Here is a 19,925-nt window from a genome sequence, read left to right on the forward strand (position 1 = left end):
AAAAAAATGACTTCAAGAATTGTTTCAAAGATAGCAAATGGTATTGCAACATCTGACGGTGCAGGTGTGAAGTTAAAGAGAATCATTGGTGGTTCTATTGCATCACTGTAAGTATATTTATAGATAGCCATATTAAATATATTAACAATTAAAAATTAATATTCTAGCGATCCATTCTTAATGTTGGATGAATTTAGGAATGATAATCCAAATGATTATATGGCTGGTTTTCCTGAGCGTAAGTTTTAATAAATTCATTCCTATTTTCATTTTATTTATTAATATTTCATTTCTATAGACCCTCATCGTGGATTCGAAACAGTTACATATATGATTGAAGGTTCATTCGAACATAAAGATAATAAGGGTAATCGTGGACTTCTTACACCTGGAAGTGTACAGTGGATGACTGCCGGTCGTGGTATAGTACACTCTGAGATGCCAAAGCAAGATAAAGGATTAGTTTTTGGTTATCAGTTGTGGGTTAACGTAAGTAAAGGATATTATTATATAAAATAACAATTTGTAATATTAATAAATTACCAAAAGTTACCTGCAAAAGATAAAATGATAGAACCAAGATATCAAGATATTCCACCATCCAAGATCCCAGTTGTCAAAGAGGTCAATGGAAATCAAATCAAAGTAATTGCTGGTAACTATAAACAAACCAGAGGTCCTGTAGATGGCATCGTTACAGACCCACTTTACCTCGATGTTACCATCGCTTCAGCACAATCATTTGTCGAAGAGATTCCAACTGAACACACATCATTCGCCTATGTATTTGAAGGAAGTGGTTTCTTTGGTCCAAAAGGAAATATGAAGAAAGTGGAAAAAGGTCAAATCGCAATTTTAGATGCAAGTGGTGGTAAAACTCAAATTGAGGTCACCTCTGACGGTGGTTGTCGTTTCCTTTTGGTGGCCGGCAAGCCAATCAAAGAAAGAGTGGTTCAACATGGTCCTTTGTATGTATTATAACACAAATTATAAATCAAATAATATCATATCAACAACAATTTATTAACATAACCTTTTACAATTGAAATTAATAGTGTAATGAACTCTGAAGAAGAAATTAAACAAGCTTTCATGGATTATAGAATGGGAAGATTTTAAAAGAAATATCAACTTTCTTTAATTCTAATTAATAAAAATTGTATAATAATATAACTTTACTTATTGATAAATATTCGACTAAGCTCAATTTCAATAAAATTTAATGTAGCTACTATGATATTCAAAGATTTTTATCTTTTATGTTTATATAGATTTCTTTAACATCTTGAATATTACTACCAGATGTGCGATCGTTAATATGATTCGAAACATTAGTCTACCTATTTAAGAAAACAATTTTTTTTATTGTCTTGAATGTCACATGTGACTTGCGTGATCATATAAACAGAATAAGAGATTTATCAAACATTTTAATATTAAATCAACAATTCAAAAGTGATCACAAAACATATATGAACAGTTACAACACTCTAAGAAAATTGATTTTGAAGATAAGGAAAACTCTAGATTCGTATTGAATCAATCTTGACAAAAAATAGCAAAATTCAATACACAAACAAACTACAAGGTATCCCTTATATTTTCTAAATAAAATAATTAAAAGTTGTATATATTCCTCAATTCAAGTAACTCTTCAGACATTTAGAATCTATTCTCACTGTGTTGGTATGAATCGTGATTGATAACTTTCTATTTATTATTTTGTTGGATTTAAAGATTTACAGTTCAATAAAAGTTAACTTTTAGCTCTTCAATTGTGTTAAAAAAATTATATTTCTACATTAAGAATATTTGTTAGTTTAGATTCAACTTCTTTTTCATTTTATTTTAAATGACTCTCTCTGCTCTCTTCACTCTGCTATCCTCACTCTACCTTCTATCTACTCTCTCTCTTTCTCTCTTCTCTTCCCTTCTATTATTACTCCAATGTTACCTTCTTGTGTTTTGATGATTTTAAAAATATTTTAAAAAAAATGCATTCGAATCGAGTATGCGCCGCGATAGTAGATGGAGTTTAAGCACCAAGTTGGAAACAATCAGCGAAAGCTCTTCCAGCATGTTTATTCTCGGCGTGTTGTCTTAACTCTGGTTCTTTGGTGGTACACAAGAATGAAGCTCTGCAAACGTTGCACATGATGCTCTTGGCAGCTTCATTTGTTTTCAATTGACTCTTTCCCTTTGATTCACCAGCGGCTTTCTTGAGATTTCTCTCTCTCTTTTGTTGAGCACGAGCACCGTTTCCAGAAGGCATTATTACTTTTCTTTTTCTTTTATTATTACTATTATAAAATCAAATATAAATAATGTAATAAAACAGTGAAATAAATATATAAATAAATATATTCAAAAATAGTACTGTGTGATTAATATAAAAAATAAAGTACGTTACGATGGATTATTTTTGTGTTAATTGAAAAAACTTCTCAATCAAACAAAATTGATAAAAAAAAAAAACAAAATATTTATTTTAAAAAATAAATAAAAAAAATTGAAATTCCTAAGAATTTGTGAGTTTTGAAGGGTATTCAATTAAATAGATCAACAGTTTATCCATAATTATACACACTTTAATATCTTAGATTTAATTAGTTCAATAACTCTTTACATTGATTCAAAAAAAAAAAAAAAAAAACATCTTTAATAATTAGAATCTTTATTTAATTTTTTTAATATTCACAACTTTTTTTTTTTTTTTTTTAAAAGTTACTTGAAAAAAAAAAGTTTGATTTATAATAACAATAAAAGCTCACTGTGAAATTTATAGTTATAATTTGTAAATACTTTCTTGATTAATAGTTTATTATTAATTAAACAAGTAGTACTTTATTATTTGTTTCTATCTCTCACAGATTTGTTTTGTTTGTTCATGATGATACAAAAGATGAAATCGTTCCAAAGGACCTCCTTTGTTGGAGGACCTTTGATCCTTTATGATTATGAATGATTAATAATCTTCTCTCTGACTTTAAACAAACAAACAAATCGAATCAATCAAATAATTAAACCAACAACAGGAAATTACAATAAATATACATTTTCTTTTAAATCATATAACTAGCTAGATCTTTTTTATTTATTTCAACAACTAGAAGAAACACTTGTCTTCTTTTTTTTTTTTAAATAAATGTTTATTTACAAAGTATACATATATATTCATTTTTATTTGATAAAGTTGTATTGATTTGTGATAAATATCATTGGTTATATATATTGAAAGTATAGCGCTATTATTTAGTTGTTGTTGTTATAATGCTATATTTCTTTTACTACAAGGAATGGATTACATTCTGCAGAGTAATTAATATTTACATGAGAGAAAATCTTTTTAAGGACACTCTCTTTTTGGTAATCTAAATGTGATGTTATAGTTGCTCTAACATCTACATTCTCAATCATATTTACATAATATTGTGTTTCTACGGTAATAATTAAAATAAAAATAATAATTTTGTAAGTAAATCATCGTTCTTTAAGAAACCATGTATGTGGTTATGTATAAAACATACTCTTGTTTGAATATTCTTGGTGTTTTTGTTTTGGTGATACTCTTGATGACATTAGGATCTCTCTTGAATTCTTTATACCCGATTTAATATATTCCTCTGGTTGTTCATTGATTACTTTACTATTAATCAATGATTCTGTGATGTTGTTGGGGCTATTGGTTATTGTAGAGGTTGTAGTAGTTGTCGCTACTGTTGATTTATCTGATTCTATCATCTCTACATTATCATTATTATTGTTGTTACTTGAAAGTTTATCTAATTGATGATCTTGTCTTGAAAATACACCTTCACCAAATACAGAGCTGAATGAATGTACTTCTTCTTTGTTGATACGAATCGGTGCGAATCCAGCTGATAGATAGTTTCTTTCATCTGGCATACTGTTGGATTCGTAGCAGTATTGCAATAGTATGTCGTCTGGTGAGTAGCAATTCACTAGTCTGCCTGATACGATCTTTCTAATCTTGACCCAAGTCGTGAGATTACTGGGCACAGGAGCACCGATAAATACTACATTCTCAATCATACCGTATGCCTTCTTGGCAATCAGCTCCAACAAACAAAAGTATATCAAACTACTGCCCATGGAGACACCCACCAGTGTTATTGGTCGCTTTCCAAAACGAGCGGATGACAGTATTTCATCTGCCAAAACTTGGCCTGCCTTTTGTGCACTCTCCTTCACCGTTCCCCAGCATGTCTTTATAAGTGATGCCGCTTCCAAGATAGTGGCACTCGGCAAGATAGCATCGTGTAGCATTCTCGAAGTGAACTTGGCAAATGTACTGTTATCCTCTACCTGTTTCTTGTAGTTCTTTAGAGATTCATAGAGTTGATTGAGTAGCTTTGTCTCCCATGCAACGGTGTAGACTTCGCCGAGACAGTTGACACCGGATGTCAGACTCTGTTCCCATAGTGTCATGTCCTCCTTACCGGAATCAGCTGGATTCTCAATCCATCCTAATGCACCGATTACCACATGCAATCCGAATGTCTCGTTTACCTTTTTGATGGTGAGTTCCTCAATGCCCGAAGTATGTTTCTTGACGTGCTCGGCAGTGATGGTGGCACCGGCTGCACCAAACAACAGTGATGTCAGAGCGGATCCACTTATTCCCGCTGCCGACAAAGCAGAGAGTACCGCTGTTGCACCAATCAAGTGGAGTGCGGCACCAATCACAGGGGCGGCAACCAGTCCTCCTATGGCCAACAACGTTCCACCAGTGAGAGCAGCAATTCCAATCTTGAATCCACGATAGTTGGAAGTGGTTCGCTCAAAGAGATTCTTGATGGTGCTAGACTTGTTGTTGGACACAGAGTCGACAAGCGTCTTACCGATGACACCCTCCATGACGATCAACACTAGCTCACCTTCCACAGGATTCAACTTGGTTGCGAAACGCATCAGACCCGAACGAATCCTAGAATCATAACCATTAGAAATAGCCAAGTTTACAACGGTTGAAAGTATTTCCATGCCTTTCTCTTGAATCTCTTTGTGAATGGGTTCATCTTCAATGTTATTGTAGATAGCCGATTGTTGATCTCCCCCATTATCACTACCTTCACCGTTGGATTCTCTAACAGTTGAGTCATTCATCAAGGATTCAATCGATTCTATTGATTTTGTCAAAGACGGATAGTTATCCAACTTGAATGATATAGTACTGTTGGTTCTAACCAAAGTCTCACCAACCATACTGCCATCTTCATCTCTTGGTGAAACAACACCACTGCTACTAACACTCAAACTATTGATCTGAGATTGTGATAACATCTCATGGAATTTGTTTGTAATAAATGTCATAGCAGATGACAATGTTACGAAATAATATGCTGCCTCCGACAATAGTAAATCTTGAGATCTAAATATTTCAATATATCTAATAGTAATAATAATAATTGTGATTGTTAGGAAAACTTCATGAAGTTTAATAGTTATATATTGGGTATTGATTTGATACTTACTTGATATTGGAATAGAGATAGGCAGGATTTGTTTGAATGACTACATAGACTAAACAATTGATAAACTCGTCGGCACCGAATGACTTTCCAGATTCTTTAAGTCCCTGTGAGATGATACGAGAGAATCTGAGAAGACACATGATCTTGTCTCTCGGCGTTTGATAGAGATTGATGTGTGAGAGTTCAACGATGGCAGACTCCCATTTGATGTTCTTCAAATGCACTGGATCCAACTCCAGGAAATCCTTTGGTTTTACTTTAAGGAAATTGATAGCATATTTAATTTCATTGTCTTTTTCTTTATTAATTGGACAGATTCTATTATTATTGTTTATTGTTTTCATCAATCAATTAGTTACAAACTAGATAATCTTTCTAAAAAATAAATACATACAAGTCAAATAATCTTATTAAAATGATTGATTCAACAGACTCAATGATTCTGTTTCTATCCTCTTTCCTCCAGTCTAGATATATATTATTTACAAACTTTGAGAGCTGCATTTGAAACTGTTGACCTTTATCTACAATGAATGTTTCAAAGTCATCCTCAAAGTCACTATTCAGATATTCTCTAATCTCTCTTTCCAAATTATAAGAATATCTAATTAAACGAAAATTGAGAGTAAGTACTATATTGATTTGTAGCAATACAACAACACAACACTTACAATTTAATTTCCGATAATATCTTGGCGGTAGATTCATTTGAACTTAATCTTTTCAAGAATGTATTATTATAGATTTCAGTGTAGTTTGCTGTAGGATCATCTATCTTACTACCAATATGACTGATGCTAATGTTACTATTGATAATACTACCATTTTCATTGATTTCATTGATTTTACTTAGACTACTGATGATGTTGTTGTTATTGTTGCTGCTGCTGTCAATGGCAATGTCATAGTGTGATCTATAGTTACAGAGTGGATGTGATTCAAATAGTTGATTGATTTGGTAGTTTGTTAGGTGATAGTGATCGAATACACTCGATAGGAAGTTACCAACGGGTGCACACTTTGTATCACGCTCCGAATAGCACCACAGTAGGAGTGATGCAATTACCTCGCCCAACGAAGATCTCTCCTCGGTTGGTGCAGCTGCTTTTGTAATACTACCATCACTGTTCTGTAAATATTCAAGTGGTTGTTGTTCATCATCATCATAGTCATCAAAATCATCATAATCGTCTGTTGTTCTCGTAAAATTTACAGCATCATTCATCTCTACACTAACAAAACCACTTCCTCTTTTAGTTCTACCACCATCACCTCTAAAATTAATAATTGGACTATTTCTATTCATTCTATTACTAGCACTGCTATTATTCTTGGTAAAAAGATATCTATTTAATATACTATTGTTGTTTTTGCTTTTACTGTTTTTATTGTTTGCACTATTACTATTAATATTCATATTGTTATTATTGCTATTACTATTATTATTATTATTATTATTATTATTATTATTATTATTATTACTACTATTGATATTTACATTATTGTTATCATTATTAATATTATTACCATTTATATCATTGTTTTTATTTCCGAACATTTATAAATTGCAAAAATAAAATAAAATAAAATAAAATACTATAAAAAAAATTATAGTCAAGTTAACGAGAAAACTTATTAGATTAAAAAATACACTACAGTTAGGTTAGTGTTAGTATTTTTTTTTGGTAATAAATAAATAAAAAAACAATTAAATTTATTTATCACATTTTTTTCAATTTATATATTTGCAAGTGTGGAATTAAAACCTTGTTTTTTAATTTTTTCAAAACCTGGGAAATTGAAGTATTTTTTTGAAGGAAGAAAAGTAAATCGACAAAGAAAATCACTGATATGATCTTAAATCAATAACTTTTTTAAAAAATACAATTATATCTTAGGAAGATATAAAATAAAAGTGATGTTTTTCAAAGAATTTTAAAATTAATTAAAAAAAAAAAAACAAATATTTGTTTTGGTTAATTAATATTCAGAATTTACTGTTGGGTACTAAGAAAAAAAAAAATACTCCTCAATGTTGTTTGAAATTTAAAGTTTAATAAAAAGATTTTTGTTCAATTTTTTTTTTTTCAAATTAATTCTTGTTTTTTTATTGTGTTCAAACAATTTTTTTTTTTTTGTTTTTATTTTATTTTGGATGGTGTGTGTAAACAAAGCAATAACAATCATCTCAATTTATACATTCTTAGTTAATATTCCATAACATTCTATAACATTGTTTGTTTAGTTTGTTTCACAACAAAACAATACAAAACCAAAACAAACACTAACACTAACTTTAACTTTTAAATTCAAAACAACTTTATAACTTCAACTCATTCATTCATTCTCAACTAAACACTCACACTTTACACACAACTTGCCACCTCTTTTCTCTTTTTTTTGTTTGTTTGTAAACTAACAGGTTCTTATCACTCTCTTTTCCTTTTTCTAATTATTTAAATCAGTAGACTTTTCTTCACTTCTCACTCTCTTAATTTTGCTTGCTCCACTTTTAAAATACATCTTCAACCCAACCTAAAAATCAAATCAACTCACCTTTTTTTTTTTTTTAAATTTTTTTTTTTTTAATTAATCTATTTAAACCAACCCTCAAAGGTATAGCTTAATTTAAATTAATAACCAAATATTAAATTAAATTAAAATTATATATATAATATTAGTCGCAGCAGCAGTGTAGTTGTCAAATAGATTTTTTTGTTTAAGAAGTTCAATCATCATTCAAACAACCAAAAACTATTATATATATATTTTACACTGTAGAAAATTAAAATTAAAAATAATAATATAATAATAAAAAAACAACAAGTAATTATAATCATTTTATAAACAAAAACAACCTTAATTATTAATACACAATATTCTTTACTTTCTTTTATTATTCATTCCTTCTCTCTTTCATTCTATTTATATAGTAAAGATTTAAATTATGATCAACGATATACGATATTTTACAGATTTGATTAAAAGCTGTAGGTATACATATAAAGAGAATCATTCGAACATCAAAGTATTAATACTTTCTTAAATTACAATGAATAGCCGTCGAACTTAGAGAATTATTGGAGGCTCTTGACTATCTGATTAAGAATGGATCAACTAAACCTGTAGTTGGTGAACCAGCACCCGATTTGACACCACTCGAAGAGTTCAAGAGTATCGAGAAGTTACCAGAGTTGGTTGAAGCCCTATGGTGGAAATTGTAAGTTGATTTTAAAAAAAATAACACACACATCAAAAGAGTGAGAAGTGTAGAGCTGAGAGGAGAGGAGATAGAGAGAGAAAGTGAGAGAAAGCACACATATCAACATTATCATATGTATTACATCTATCATCATCATCATCATATCATCAATAGTGAAGATCAAAGCCTTCAAAAAAAAAAAAAAAAACAAACATAAATTTAAATTAAAATTTTAATCAAATTTATTAATCAAAAAAAAAAAATTCAAAAAAAAAATTCAAAAAAATTTCTCTCTTTTATTTTTATTTTTGTAGGACACAATCCTCTGAACTGGCAGTCAAAGTCCGGACTTTCTTTCAGATTTGTATAGCTATTTCCTTAAAGAAGATTGCCAAAGACGATAATCCCAATGAGTATCTTAAGGTTTTAATGAATATTTTCTCACCAAAACCATTCCAAAGGAACAATGAATATAGATATAATCAAGAATATGTTGAACTCCCAAACAAGGTTTGTATTATCCATCAAATTAAATTCATCAATTTTCGTATATTTCAATCCATATTAATTAGCTTGAAACTACGCTATTAGATATCCAATCAACTTGCAGTCTATTTTGGTCAACATGAAGGTGTTTTGCTCTTGAAGGAAAAGATTAAAAATCATAAGGGATCTTTCGATAATTTAAAGAGATTACTTGGTACTTTGAAAAAGGTAAGAGGCAGATAAAGAAATTCAAATATCTATATATATTAATATATTTATAATTTTATAGTTTACAAAAAAGAATACAATTGATGAACCAGATGCAGAGGTAGAGGAGTTTATAAAGCTTGTGGTTAATAGAATTTTGTCGACACCAGACGAGGAGTTCAAGAATGAAAGCAAGAAAGATTTGGATTTTTGTTTGAAATATCTCAACAGTATTGTATCAAACATCACAGAGAATCCATTTACAATGATGATCCAACTCTACAGTATGGATATTGCTCTCAAGTGTTTCAAGTCTGTATCTCTCGAGAAGAGAAATGCAGGTTTAAATGATATAATCCGTTTCACCAAGTTTGAATCTTATCATGCTTATACCAGACAATATCCCTATTGTTCTCCAGAGTAAGTTATTATTATTATTGTTTTAATAGTACAGTTACACAAAATACTTATTATTTTTTTTATTTTTATTAGGAGAGTTGTGGAGTGGATCAGAGAAAACAAAATTGTAGAACTTTTGTTTGGTGAGACTATGCATATTCAATTACTTCAAAAATGTACAGATATTTTAAAATTTTTGGCAGAGAAGAAGGCGTTCCAGCGTAAGTACCTCGATCTTATGTGGAGTGCTGCCGAGGGTAAACATGAAACGATTGAAAATGTAATCTATGACACTATTGGAAATATTGCACCGTTGCTCCCCACCTCAGATATAGAGTATCTCTTTAATAAGATCAAGGAGATCCCTCTCGAACACTACACCACTCAGACCTTGCAGCTGATTGCCTGTCTCACTCAGAACCGTTTCCAGTTCATGGGTGGAAACAACAATGGCAATAATGTTGGTGGCAACATTGGTATCGACGATTCTCGTGAAACTACAGCTGTTCGTGGTCTGGAAATCTTTTGGTCACTCCTTCAAGATAATAATATAAATATCGACAATCAAGATGATAACAACAACAACAATGACCAACAACAACAACAAGACCAACCACCACCACAACAACAACAAAAGAAAGAGTTGTTGGTAAACATTGACAACGACAATAATAGCAACAACAACAACAACAGTGGTGGTTCTAGTAGTCCAACAACAGGTGAGATGGTTGTTTCAGCTATTTCACCAGAGTTGACTCACCAGGCTTTGGTTCACCTCCAAGATGCACTGTACTTTCACCAACATCAACGTCACGAATATCTCAACAAGTGCTTGGAGAACATCGAGAACCATCGATCCGTGCTGTTCTCACTGCGTTTGATTCAATATATTATCACGATTTTCACCGAACGACAGAAAAAGAATCAACCAATGAACAGCCACGAAGGATCGGCTGCCATCATCGATCACATCAACCGAGAGATGGGACTGATTGACAAGTTCTTTGCTCACCTCGAATACTACAAAGAGCAATGCAAAGTAGCTATCAACAACGAGGGAATGATGATAGTCGACGAGCTTGGTGACACCATCCTCTACGGTCGTCATTCGCACTCTGAGCAAATGAACGAGTTCCTAAGCTTCATTAGCTTCATCTGGGAGAAATCCGATATACTACCGACCAACGGAAACATCGATGTTCTCTGGCATGTCTACGTTGTAGATTCAATCTCTACCAAAGATAGAGATTTATTCTTTAGATGGATTGAAAGATCACTCTGTTTCCAAGTAATTATTAATAGAATATTTATATGAAAAGTTTGATTACTAATATTTTTAAATTATTTTTAGGAACAAAATCATTTATACTTTTTGGAGAAATACAATGAGATTCCATTTAACAATTTGGAATTATCTGGTGCTACATTATATATCAATTGTATGAGAGCTGTTAATCGTGACAGAGGACCGTATGTATATTTTTATCATAAACAATATTCACCATCATTATTTATTTCTAATTCATATTTTTTTCATTATTATTATTATTATTATTAGTAAAAATTATATAGGTGTAGAGAATCTTTGGAGAATCGTTCTTGAAGATGAAAATGAAGAAGTTGGCAAAGAAGTCATTTCATTCATTATTGATTTGTATAAATTTGTAAGTTTTCTTCTTAATTTTATTAAAGTTGTTTTAAAGAATCAATTTATTAATTATTTTTTTTATGAAACACAGATGACAACACAAGATAAGGATAAAGGCGATGAATTCCTTACTACATGTATTTCAAATCTCTCGAATATTCCAACTGATACTGGTGTGTTGAATAACACTGATCGAATTCTTGTTAATAGAACATTGGCTTTGATACAAACCTACCTCGAGGGTTTCGGTTCGAGAATCAAAGACTCTTTCAAAAAGAATTTCTCGCCGACCATCACCGTCCACTTTAACAATCAAAAGAGTCGTTTGCAAATGCAGATCAGAAGCAACGAGACTATTGGCCAAATCAAGGCAAGATTGGGTAAGCAAATCAACATCCATCCCGGTGCTCTCTATTTGGTTCACAATACCAAGGTGTTGCAATTCGACTACGAGACACTCGAAGACTATCGCGTGGCCAATCACGACACCATTCTCTTCAACGAGTTGGCCGAACCTCGAATCCAAGACGACGTGCAGCCAATCACCATCAATTTCGACCAGAGTAAATTCGGTCTACTCTTCTCGTTGTTGTCGATCGAGGAGATTGCCCCAACCGTATGGGAAGTTCTCATTCTCCTCCCAGTGAATCGTCAGATCTTTGACTTGTTGTCCAACATTCCAGCCGACCAAAAGAACTCACCCAACTGGGAGCACCTACTCGACCACTCCTCCGTATTCAAGTTACTCTATTCGCTCTTGATCATTGAGAACTTTGTACAGCTTGAAGACAACAACTATGAGTGGCGTAACCGTTTCATTGCCACTGGCGGTCTAACCCAGTTGGTCAAAATCCTCATGCAAGTGGATCTCCAACACGAAAGCAAGGGTGCCAAGAGAAAGAGATGTCTCTCGCTCCTATTGAAGATCATTGTGCTGTTGGTTGTCGATTTCTCAAACACCACAACCATCAACCTCGCCTTTATCTCCACTGCCAAAGTTTCCAACTTTTCAGCTGCCACCTTTTTGAATCGCTTGATGGATCTCGCTTGGAATCAAACCGCGCCAACTGTTCAAGGGGAAGATATGATGATCCAGCACCTCACCGACGATGGAGATGTCATCCAGAGTATCTTTCTTCTCATTCAATCATTGGTTGTCCAACCCGCTCAGATGGACCAGCTTTTCAACAGAAAGGATTTCAACAAGTGGTTGTCCCTCTTGATTCTCGACAGCAGTGACTACACCATCCGTGATTCCGTGTTCAACCGCATCTTGAGTATCTGCCAATTCAGTACTAAAGCTCATGAATTCTTTTTACACCAATGTCTCTCACTTCTCTCTGTCATTGTAGGATCCGATCGATACTCTTTCAGTTGCAATCAATTCTTCCAACTGCTGGGATATCTTGTTCGTGACAGTTGCAATGGTGTTGCAGGTGGATCTGTCAACAACTTTGGCGAGCTCCTCCAACAACTGGTAATAATGATCAAGACACATCCAGTTGTCGAATCTTCCAACTACTACCAGCCAGACTATGTACTTATTGGTCTGTTTGGTTTGGTTCGTACACTTGTCACCTACTCACTCGATTTCAAGTTGGAGGCCGGTTACAAAGAGGATCTTATCACCGATCTCTTCCACAACTGTTTGTTTGACATTGCCACAGCAGAGAACCACGGTCCTCTCTGTCCACCAAAGTGCAAAAACAGAGAGTCACGTGACGCCTGTTTCGCATTGCTCTTGGAGTTGGCCAATAACTGCGAAGAAAACTATCGTATGTTGGTCTCGCTACTCTTGGAGCAAAACAAACCAGAGGAAAGAAGAACACTCTGGAACTACTTGCCAGCCGGTAACGAGAAGTCCACTTGTGGATACGTTGGTCTCAAGAATTTGGGTGCCACTTGCTACATCAACTCGTTGATGCAACAACTCTTTATGATTCCAGCATTCAGATACAGTATCATCCAGGCACAAGAAGCCAACCCAACACCAGACAGCTTGCTCTATCAACTCAAGATTATCTTTGCCAACCTCCAAGAGAGTGAGAAGAAATCTCACGATCCAAAGGATTTCTGTATGGCCTACAAATACGAAGGACAGCCACTCAATACCTACGTACAGATGGATGTTGATGAGTTCTTCAACATGTTGTTCGATCGTCTGGAAAACCAACTCAAGGGCACCAAAGAAGAGAAATTGCTGTCTGAGTTCTTTGGTGGTGCCAGTGTGAATCAATTCATCTCTCAGGAGTGTCCACATGTCTCTGAGAGAGAAGAGCCATTCTACACCATCAGTCTTGAGGTAAAGAACAAGCGTGATATCCTCGACTCGCTTCAGCTGTTTGTCGAGTCAGAGACACTCGACGGTGACAACAAGTACTTCTGTAGTCAATGTTCACAAAAAGTCAAGTGTCTCATGAGAAGATGTGTAAAGAAGCTGCCAAACACACTGATCATCCACAACAAGCGTTTCGAATTTGATTTGGATCTCATGCGTAGAACCAAGCTCAATGATCAACTCAAATTCCCAATGAGTTTGGACATGGCACCATACACCAAGGAGTGTCTTGAGCGTAAGGAAGCCATTGAGAATGCCAAAGCCAAAGGATTGCCAATCCCAGACATCCCAACACATCCCGCTTCTTACTACCAGTATGAACTCAGCGGTATTCTTGTACACACAGGTTCTGCAGAGTCTGGACATTATCACTCGTACATCAAGGAGCGTCAACCATTGATTCCCGGTCAACCACGTCGTTGGATTCAATTCAACGATCACTCGACAGAGATTTTCAATCCTGAAGACATCTCAAAGGCATGTTTCGGTGGTTACGATCACATCTCTATGGATCAAGGAAAGACCAACGTCCGCACCACTCCACGTTACAACAATGCTTATATGCTCTTCTACGAACGTACCAATCCAGAGGCCGTTCCCAAACCAGAGTATCAAAACATCGCTCAGAACGAGGCATCCAAGTTGGTACCCTCTGAGATATTCAATAGTGTCTGGCGTAAGAACATGAAATTCCTTCACGACAAGAATATCTTTGATCCAAACTACTTCCATTTCATCTGGCAATTCCTACACTTGGACCCCATCAACAGTAATCGTATGACCGATGAAGATGACCACTTTGATCAGGTAATGATGACCATTGAGTTGGGAACTAGATTTGTCATTGAAACACTCTCGCACTCGAGAGAGAGAAAGACACTTGGTGATTTCATCACCTATATCTGTTCATTGTTCTCCACTCACATAGAAGCCTGCCAATGGTTCCTCGATTCGATGACCTACGACTCAACATGGATTCGTCAGAATATGTTGGTTTGTCTCACCAATGATCCAAGAGAGTCGCTTGCCAAATTACTTCTTCAAGTGATCCAAACTCTCATTCCAATCGATCGTCAATATTACTTTGAGATTGAAAAGGATCCATCGGTGGAATCACCAATGGAAATCATTGAGATTGACGACAACGATAATGGTGGTGGTGGCGGTGGTGATGGCCAATCTTCACAACAATCAACTGGCAAACAAAAGGCAATCACACAAATGATTGACCAAGAAAACTACACCATTATCGGTGGTCGTTCCAAGTCATTCATCGTAAGATTCATGGATACCTATCTCGATTTCATTAAAGAGGCGCCATTGTTCTGGAGACACTTCCAACAGTACTTCACATTGATTCGTGACTTTAGTGTGTTGGGAACCGAAGAGAAGCGTTACCTACTCTCTAGAAATGTATTGTCACGTCTTATCGATTTCTACATGGGTGAGGAGTCGCCATTGTCAAAGACTCATCCACCACAAAAGAAGACAAAGATGGGTGACAAGTATAATTCACCACAGCACCAATCCATGTTGGAAACCGTTGCCATCTTGACACTTGCCTCACACACTCGTTACTCGAAACTCACAGGACACGTACTTCCATCACACAATGAAAAGGAACCGTTGGACATGAGTGAGGATGACCTGTACATGATTACACATCCTCACTTTATTATGAAGACTATTCGCGAGAATATCAATCCACGTTCCTCCACTGAGATTCTTCAACACATTTGTTTCGGTGATATCGAGCTCAGCAAGATCATGATCCAACACATTCAAAATATCGAGGGTAAAGCACCACTCGATGCCTTGTTACCATTGATCACCATGGAGGATCACTACTACGCAGAGCGTGCCGATTTGGCCCTTAGAGCCTATATTAATCTACTCGATTGTAACAAACAACGTGCATATATCCCACACATCAAGTATATAATTGATCAAGCCACGAGCAGTCAAGTCATTGGCGATTGGTTCGAGAAGAATCTCGACGAGTGGTTGATCAAGTGGACTGTTGTCTCAGAGTCGATAGAGGTTCGCTCCGATGCATTCAACTTGGCAATTTCACTCTTTAATCTCTCGGGTCAAGCTCAACTCGATCACAACAAGATCCACAGTCTCTTCCTCTACCTACTTTCTCATGCCAAGGAGGTCAAGAGCATTGTCAAAGCCGAAAAGGATATTCGTGGTGGTAGAGTCGAATTCTACTTTAGATTACTCACCCTCTGTATCGTAAGCAATGAAGAGAAGAAAGCATTTGCTCAGTATTTCGCACCACTCGTCAAGATGCTGCAAATTCTCATTACCTCGAATGTGGCCATCGAGAGAAGCAGACAAGAGATCATCAGATTCTTTGCTGCCATGCTCAAGGATTGTCCAGAGAATATTAAACTACTCCTCGAAGATCCAATTCACAACAAGATTATGGATTACTTTATCAGTATTTCGCCAAAGGAAGAATTCAGAATGTTCAACCAAAAATCATTGCCCTATTTCTACCAGGTCATCTTGTATATGTCACAACAGAGTTTGGAATTCCTCAACTTTGTTGCCACTCATAACAACTACACATGGGCACTCTCCTTTTTGTACTTGGAGTGTATCGATTACACAGATGTTGCCAACATTCTCTTCCAGTTGACAGAGCTCATTGCACAAAAGTTCCCACAACACATCTCGAGAATATTGCACCACTGCATTAGCTTCCCTAACTTCCATCTGTGCCTGGCCAACTGTGTCACCATTCTCAACTTGTTGGTCAACAAGAAGAAGGATGCTGCTATGCTCTTCCAGAATTTCCAAAACAACAACAATATCAATGAGCGTTGGGTTCCAATTGAGATACTTTGCAAGCAATTGAGAACGAAATCTCAAAACCCAGCCGGTGTAAAGTTGATCGAGTTCATCAGCAAAGTACTTGCATTGTTGCGTAAGGAATCATCACCCAATCTCAACAATGGTGAGATCGCTGGAGATCAACCACAGTCACCAACTCAATTGAATATTTGGGACAGCAATTATCCACCATTTAAATTGGTTGTATCGGCACTCTTTAATGCTGCTGAATCGGGTACCCTCTACCACAATCACATTAGCAAGGTTTTCAATCAGATCTCCTGTGAATATCCAGAGGGTATCATTTTGGTATTGTACGATATGTTCAATAAGAGAAACGGTCCAAACTTTGATACCGAATCATTGAACAACAACAACAACAACAACAATAATAATAATAATAACAACAATCAACAACAGCAACAGAACCAACTACAACAACAACTATTGACTCCAGAGTCATTCTACAAATTGTTGTTGGATACAATCAATCTATGCTCATTGAATCATCCAAATCCAGCTGTTCAACAAAAGGGTATCAACCTGACATTCAAGATCATCAAGGAAATGTTGACCATCGGTCTCGAGAGCGCCTATCAAGTACTGAGCAATATGGTATCAAAGAATCCGATTCAAATTAAAGACGAAGAGAAAGTTTCAATCATGACCTACGCAGTAAAGAATCCACATACAATGTTGAACCAAGAGTTCTTCCTCATTATCAAGAAGTTCTTTACCGATACTGAGCGTCTAATGTCGATGGAGTCCAACATGATTTTCGCTGGATTAATCAGATCACTCGAAGATCAAATCAGCACCTCGATCGCATCGATCAACTCTCTTGGATTCCCGCTTCAATCGGCACCAGCAGAAGTCGAAGCCGATATTGACCAACACTTGGTTCAACTCACCAACTCTTTGAAATCCATCGAAGTTTTGGGTGGTAGTGGTCTTGGTTCTCAACACATCACACCAATCTACGAAATCCTACAAGCCTTTAGCACAGAGATCACCGATGACAATGTCTCTAGTAAAGCAAAGCTTTTCAAATCAAATTTAGAATCCTTGAAATTCAACACTTCTCAAAAAAAAGATCAATAAAATAACATATTAATTTTTTGCACACAAAAAAAATCAAATAAATAATGATTTTTTTTTTTTTTGATTATTCACAGTTTTTTTTTATTTAAATAACTTATTTATTTAAAGCATAGCAACTATGATCACTGCAAATATATATTGTGAAAGCGAATGTATTACATTTACATCAAAAGGTTCAGATATAAAAGATGATTATATAAAACAAGAATATCAAGAAGAGGTTATAGGTGGACCTTTTCATTCGATGATCAAAGAAATACTTTCGATACAAGAGTTGACCAATAAAGAGTTAACTGTTTTTGTAAATAAAGATAAAGAAACAAAGATGCAACAACAAGCTTCAGAAAAAGGTAACTAAACTCATTGCAATGATCTACATATAGCTTATTAACACCAAAACAACTACAATAAGTTGTAAATAGTAACAAAAGAAACCAAAAGAAACAATCAAAAAGCGATAGGTCAAAGAAAGAACAAAAGTTAAGCGAATAAATAATCATTTTTTGTAAAGATAAACAGATAAGCAACTTATTTAATGAATGAATACTTTATTGTCAGGTCTGAATATAAACAAGTGTATCTTTATTTAATTGAACTTACAGTTGATTGTTAAGGCTTATGATTATTAAAATCTTATTGATTATTAAAGTTTTTATTTTTTTATATTCTCTTTGGTTGTGGGGTAAAATTGTTACAACTCTGTAGAAAAAAAATTAATTTGATCTAGATATCTAAGATAGGCTATCTTGGTTATTGGATTCTATTTTAAACTCAAGAGGGGAGCACAAAGATTACTTTTGATGATTTGTAGTTATGACAAGTCTAATGTTCATTGTCGTGTGCACAGGAAATTAATAATCATGGACTAGATTTATCAGAACTCGTACCCTTGAAGTGAATAGAAACAATTGTTTCCAAAAAAGGTTAAAAGTTTAACTGCTTCAAACTTTACCACTTAAATAAACTTTATTGTTTTTAAAAAAAATAACAAAAAAACTGATTGCTTTAAATATCTAGGTAAATTTACCAATCTATCCAACGTTCATCACAAAGATTAACCTTTCTTTTATATTATTAATATTATAAAGTCGATCTGCTACAGAATGAATAATTTTTACAAAGGAATATTTGGTACCTACTCAAACTGTCAGCTGGATTGTAGGATTGAAGAGGGTGTGATTATCAATAAAATACTTTGTTTTTAAAAGGTAAAAAAATATCGAGTTTTATTTTTTATATAACTACAGAAAAAATCAAGTAGTTGTAGATTTAGTGAAGTAAAAAAATTTGTGAAGTATAAACAAAATATTGATTTAACTATAGTTACCTCATTAAAGAGAAACTTGGAAGAATTGTATTCTTTATCCTACACTTAGTTTTTTATAAAAAAGAATTGAATAAACCTGATGTTTTGTTTTTATTTTTGATTGAGCTGAAAACTAGTATTTTTCTTTTCTTGATATCAAGAATGATTGGTCAAACCTCAAATAATTACAAAGATGGGTAATACAACTAGATTGATGCTGCAATCCAGAATTCATCTTTGTTAAGAAAGATAATATTAATCTGAACTCTCTAGTGTTCTCTCTGATTGTATTATATACATACTTGTTATAGATAAATCCATCTTGTTACATAATAGTTGGTTTATTTTTTGTTTTTTAAGGATTAAGATTATATTTGGTTGAACTGAAAGATTCATATTAGATTCTATGTATTTAAGGTGAAAAACTATTAACTAAAGTATCAAAATAACCACAAGAGACTTCTGAAATACATTTAATAAAAATAGTTGATCAGACTATAGTTTATTAATAGTCAATCTATCTACTAATGTAAGCTTATTCAAATATATGTTTGAAATTTGAATATGTTTATTTAAATTTGTTTGACTTATTTTAATCAATTTTATGTTAGAAACTTGAATAAGTAAATCTAAATGATCGTTTTCTTTTTAGTCATAAAAATATTTTGATATTTGAATTTGAATATAAAAATATATTACTTCAATTTATGTCCAATAGATAATTAAGATAATTAAAGATATCATTGTTATCCATATTAAAATATATTATTTCAAGTGTATTGTCTATTCTTTATTTGGTTGCAACCAAATAACTGTGAAACTGCTATATGTTAACTGTACCAACTGTCAATCGATACAAGTCACAATTGTAATTTAAAAAAATCTCGAACGATAATTAAAAT

The 19,925-nt window shown here is 33.9% G+C and overlaps 4 protein-coding genes across 4 annotated transcripts; 3 read left to right on the top strand and 1 right to left on the bottom strand.

The window, feature by feature from the left end:
- Positions 1 to 6: 6 nt before the first annotated feature.
- PPL_12280 (pirin family protein) lies at positions 7 to 1,703 on the top strand (the record flags this gene model as incomplete). Its single annotated transcript, XM_020583019.1, has 5 exons — positions 7 to 107; positions 168 to 238; positions 299 to 489; positions 550 to 968; positions 1,625 to 1,703. The coding sequence occupies 5 exons, from the start codon at positions 7 to 9 to the stop codon at positions 1,701 to 1,703; spliced, it is 861 nt and encodes a 286-aa protein (XP_020429800.1).
- Positions 1,704 to 2,035: 332 nt separating this feature from the next.
- On the bottom strand, positions 2,036 to 7,053 carry PPL_12281 (uncharacterized protein; the record flags this gene model as incomplete). The annotated part of the gene is made up of 7 exons (XM_020583020.1): positions 2,036 to 2,300; positions 2,923 to 2,984; positions 3,289 to 3,437; positions 3,528 to 5,410; positions 5,496 to 5,813; positions 5,890 to 6,099; positions 6,167 to 7,053. 7 exons carry the CDS (start codon positions 7,051 to 7,053, stop codon positions 2,036 to 2,038), a joined length of 3,774 nt encoding a protein of 1,257 aa, XP_020429801.1.
- Positions 7,054 to 8,442: 1,389 nt separating this feature from the next.
- Positions 8,443 to 17,717, top strand: PPL_12282 (ubiquitin domain-containing protein; the record flags this gene model as incomplete). Its single annotated transcript, XM_020583021.1, has 9 exons — positions 8,443 to 8,485; positions 8,556 to 8,715; positions 9,012 to 9,207; positions 9,473 to 9,810; positions 9,883 to 10,069; positions 10,208 to 11,077; positions 11,141 to 11,259; positions 11,348 to 11,453; positions 11,529 to 17,717. 9 exons carry the CDS (start codon positions 8,443 to 8,445, stop codon positions 17,715 to 17,717), a joined length of 8,208 nt encoding a protein of 2,735 aa, XP_020429802.1.
- Positions 17,718 to 17,835: 118 nt separating this feature from the next.
- PPL_12283 (uncharacterized protein) lies at positions 17,836 to 19,093 on the top strand (the record flags this gene model as incomplete). Its single annotated transcript, XM_020583022.1, has 2 exons — positions 17,836 to 18,067; positions 19,041 to 19,093. The coding sequence occupies 2 exons, from the start codon at positions 17,836 to 17,838 to the stop codon at positions 19,091 to 19,093; spliced, it is 285 nt and encodes a 94-aa protein (XP_020429803.1).
- Positions 19,094 to 19,925: the final 832 nt, after the last annotated feature.

This window comes from Heterostelium album (assembly GCF_000004825.1).
Source record: "Heterostelium album PN500 unplaced genomic scaffold PPL_scaffold10, whole genome shotgun sequence".
In the NCBI taxonomy this organism is placed as follows: domain Eukaryota; phylum Evosea; class Eumycetozoa; order Acytosteliales; family Acytosteliaceae; genus Heterostelium; species Heterostelium album.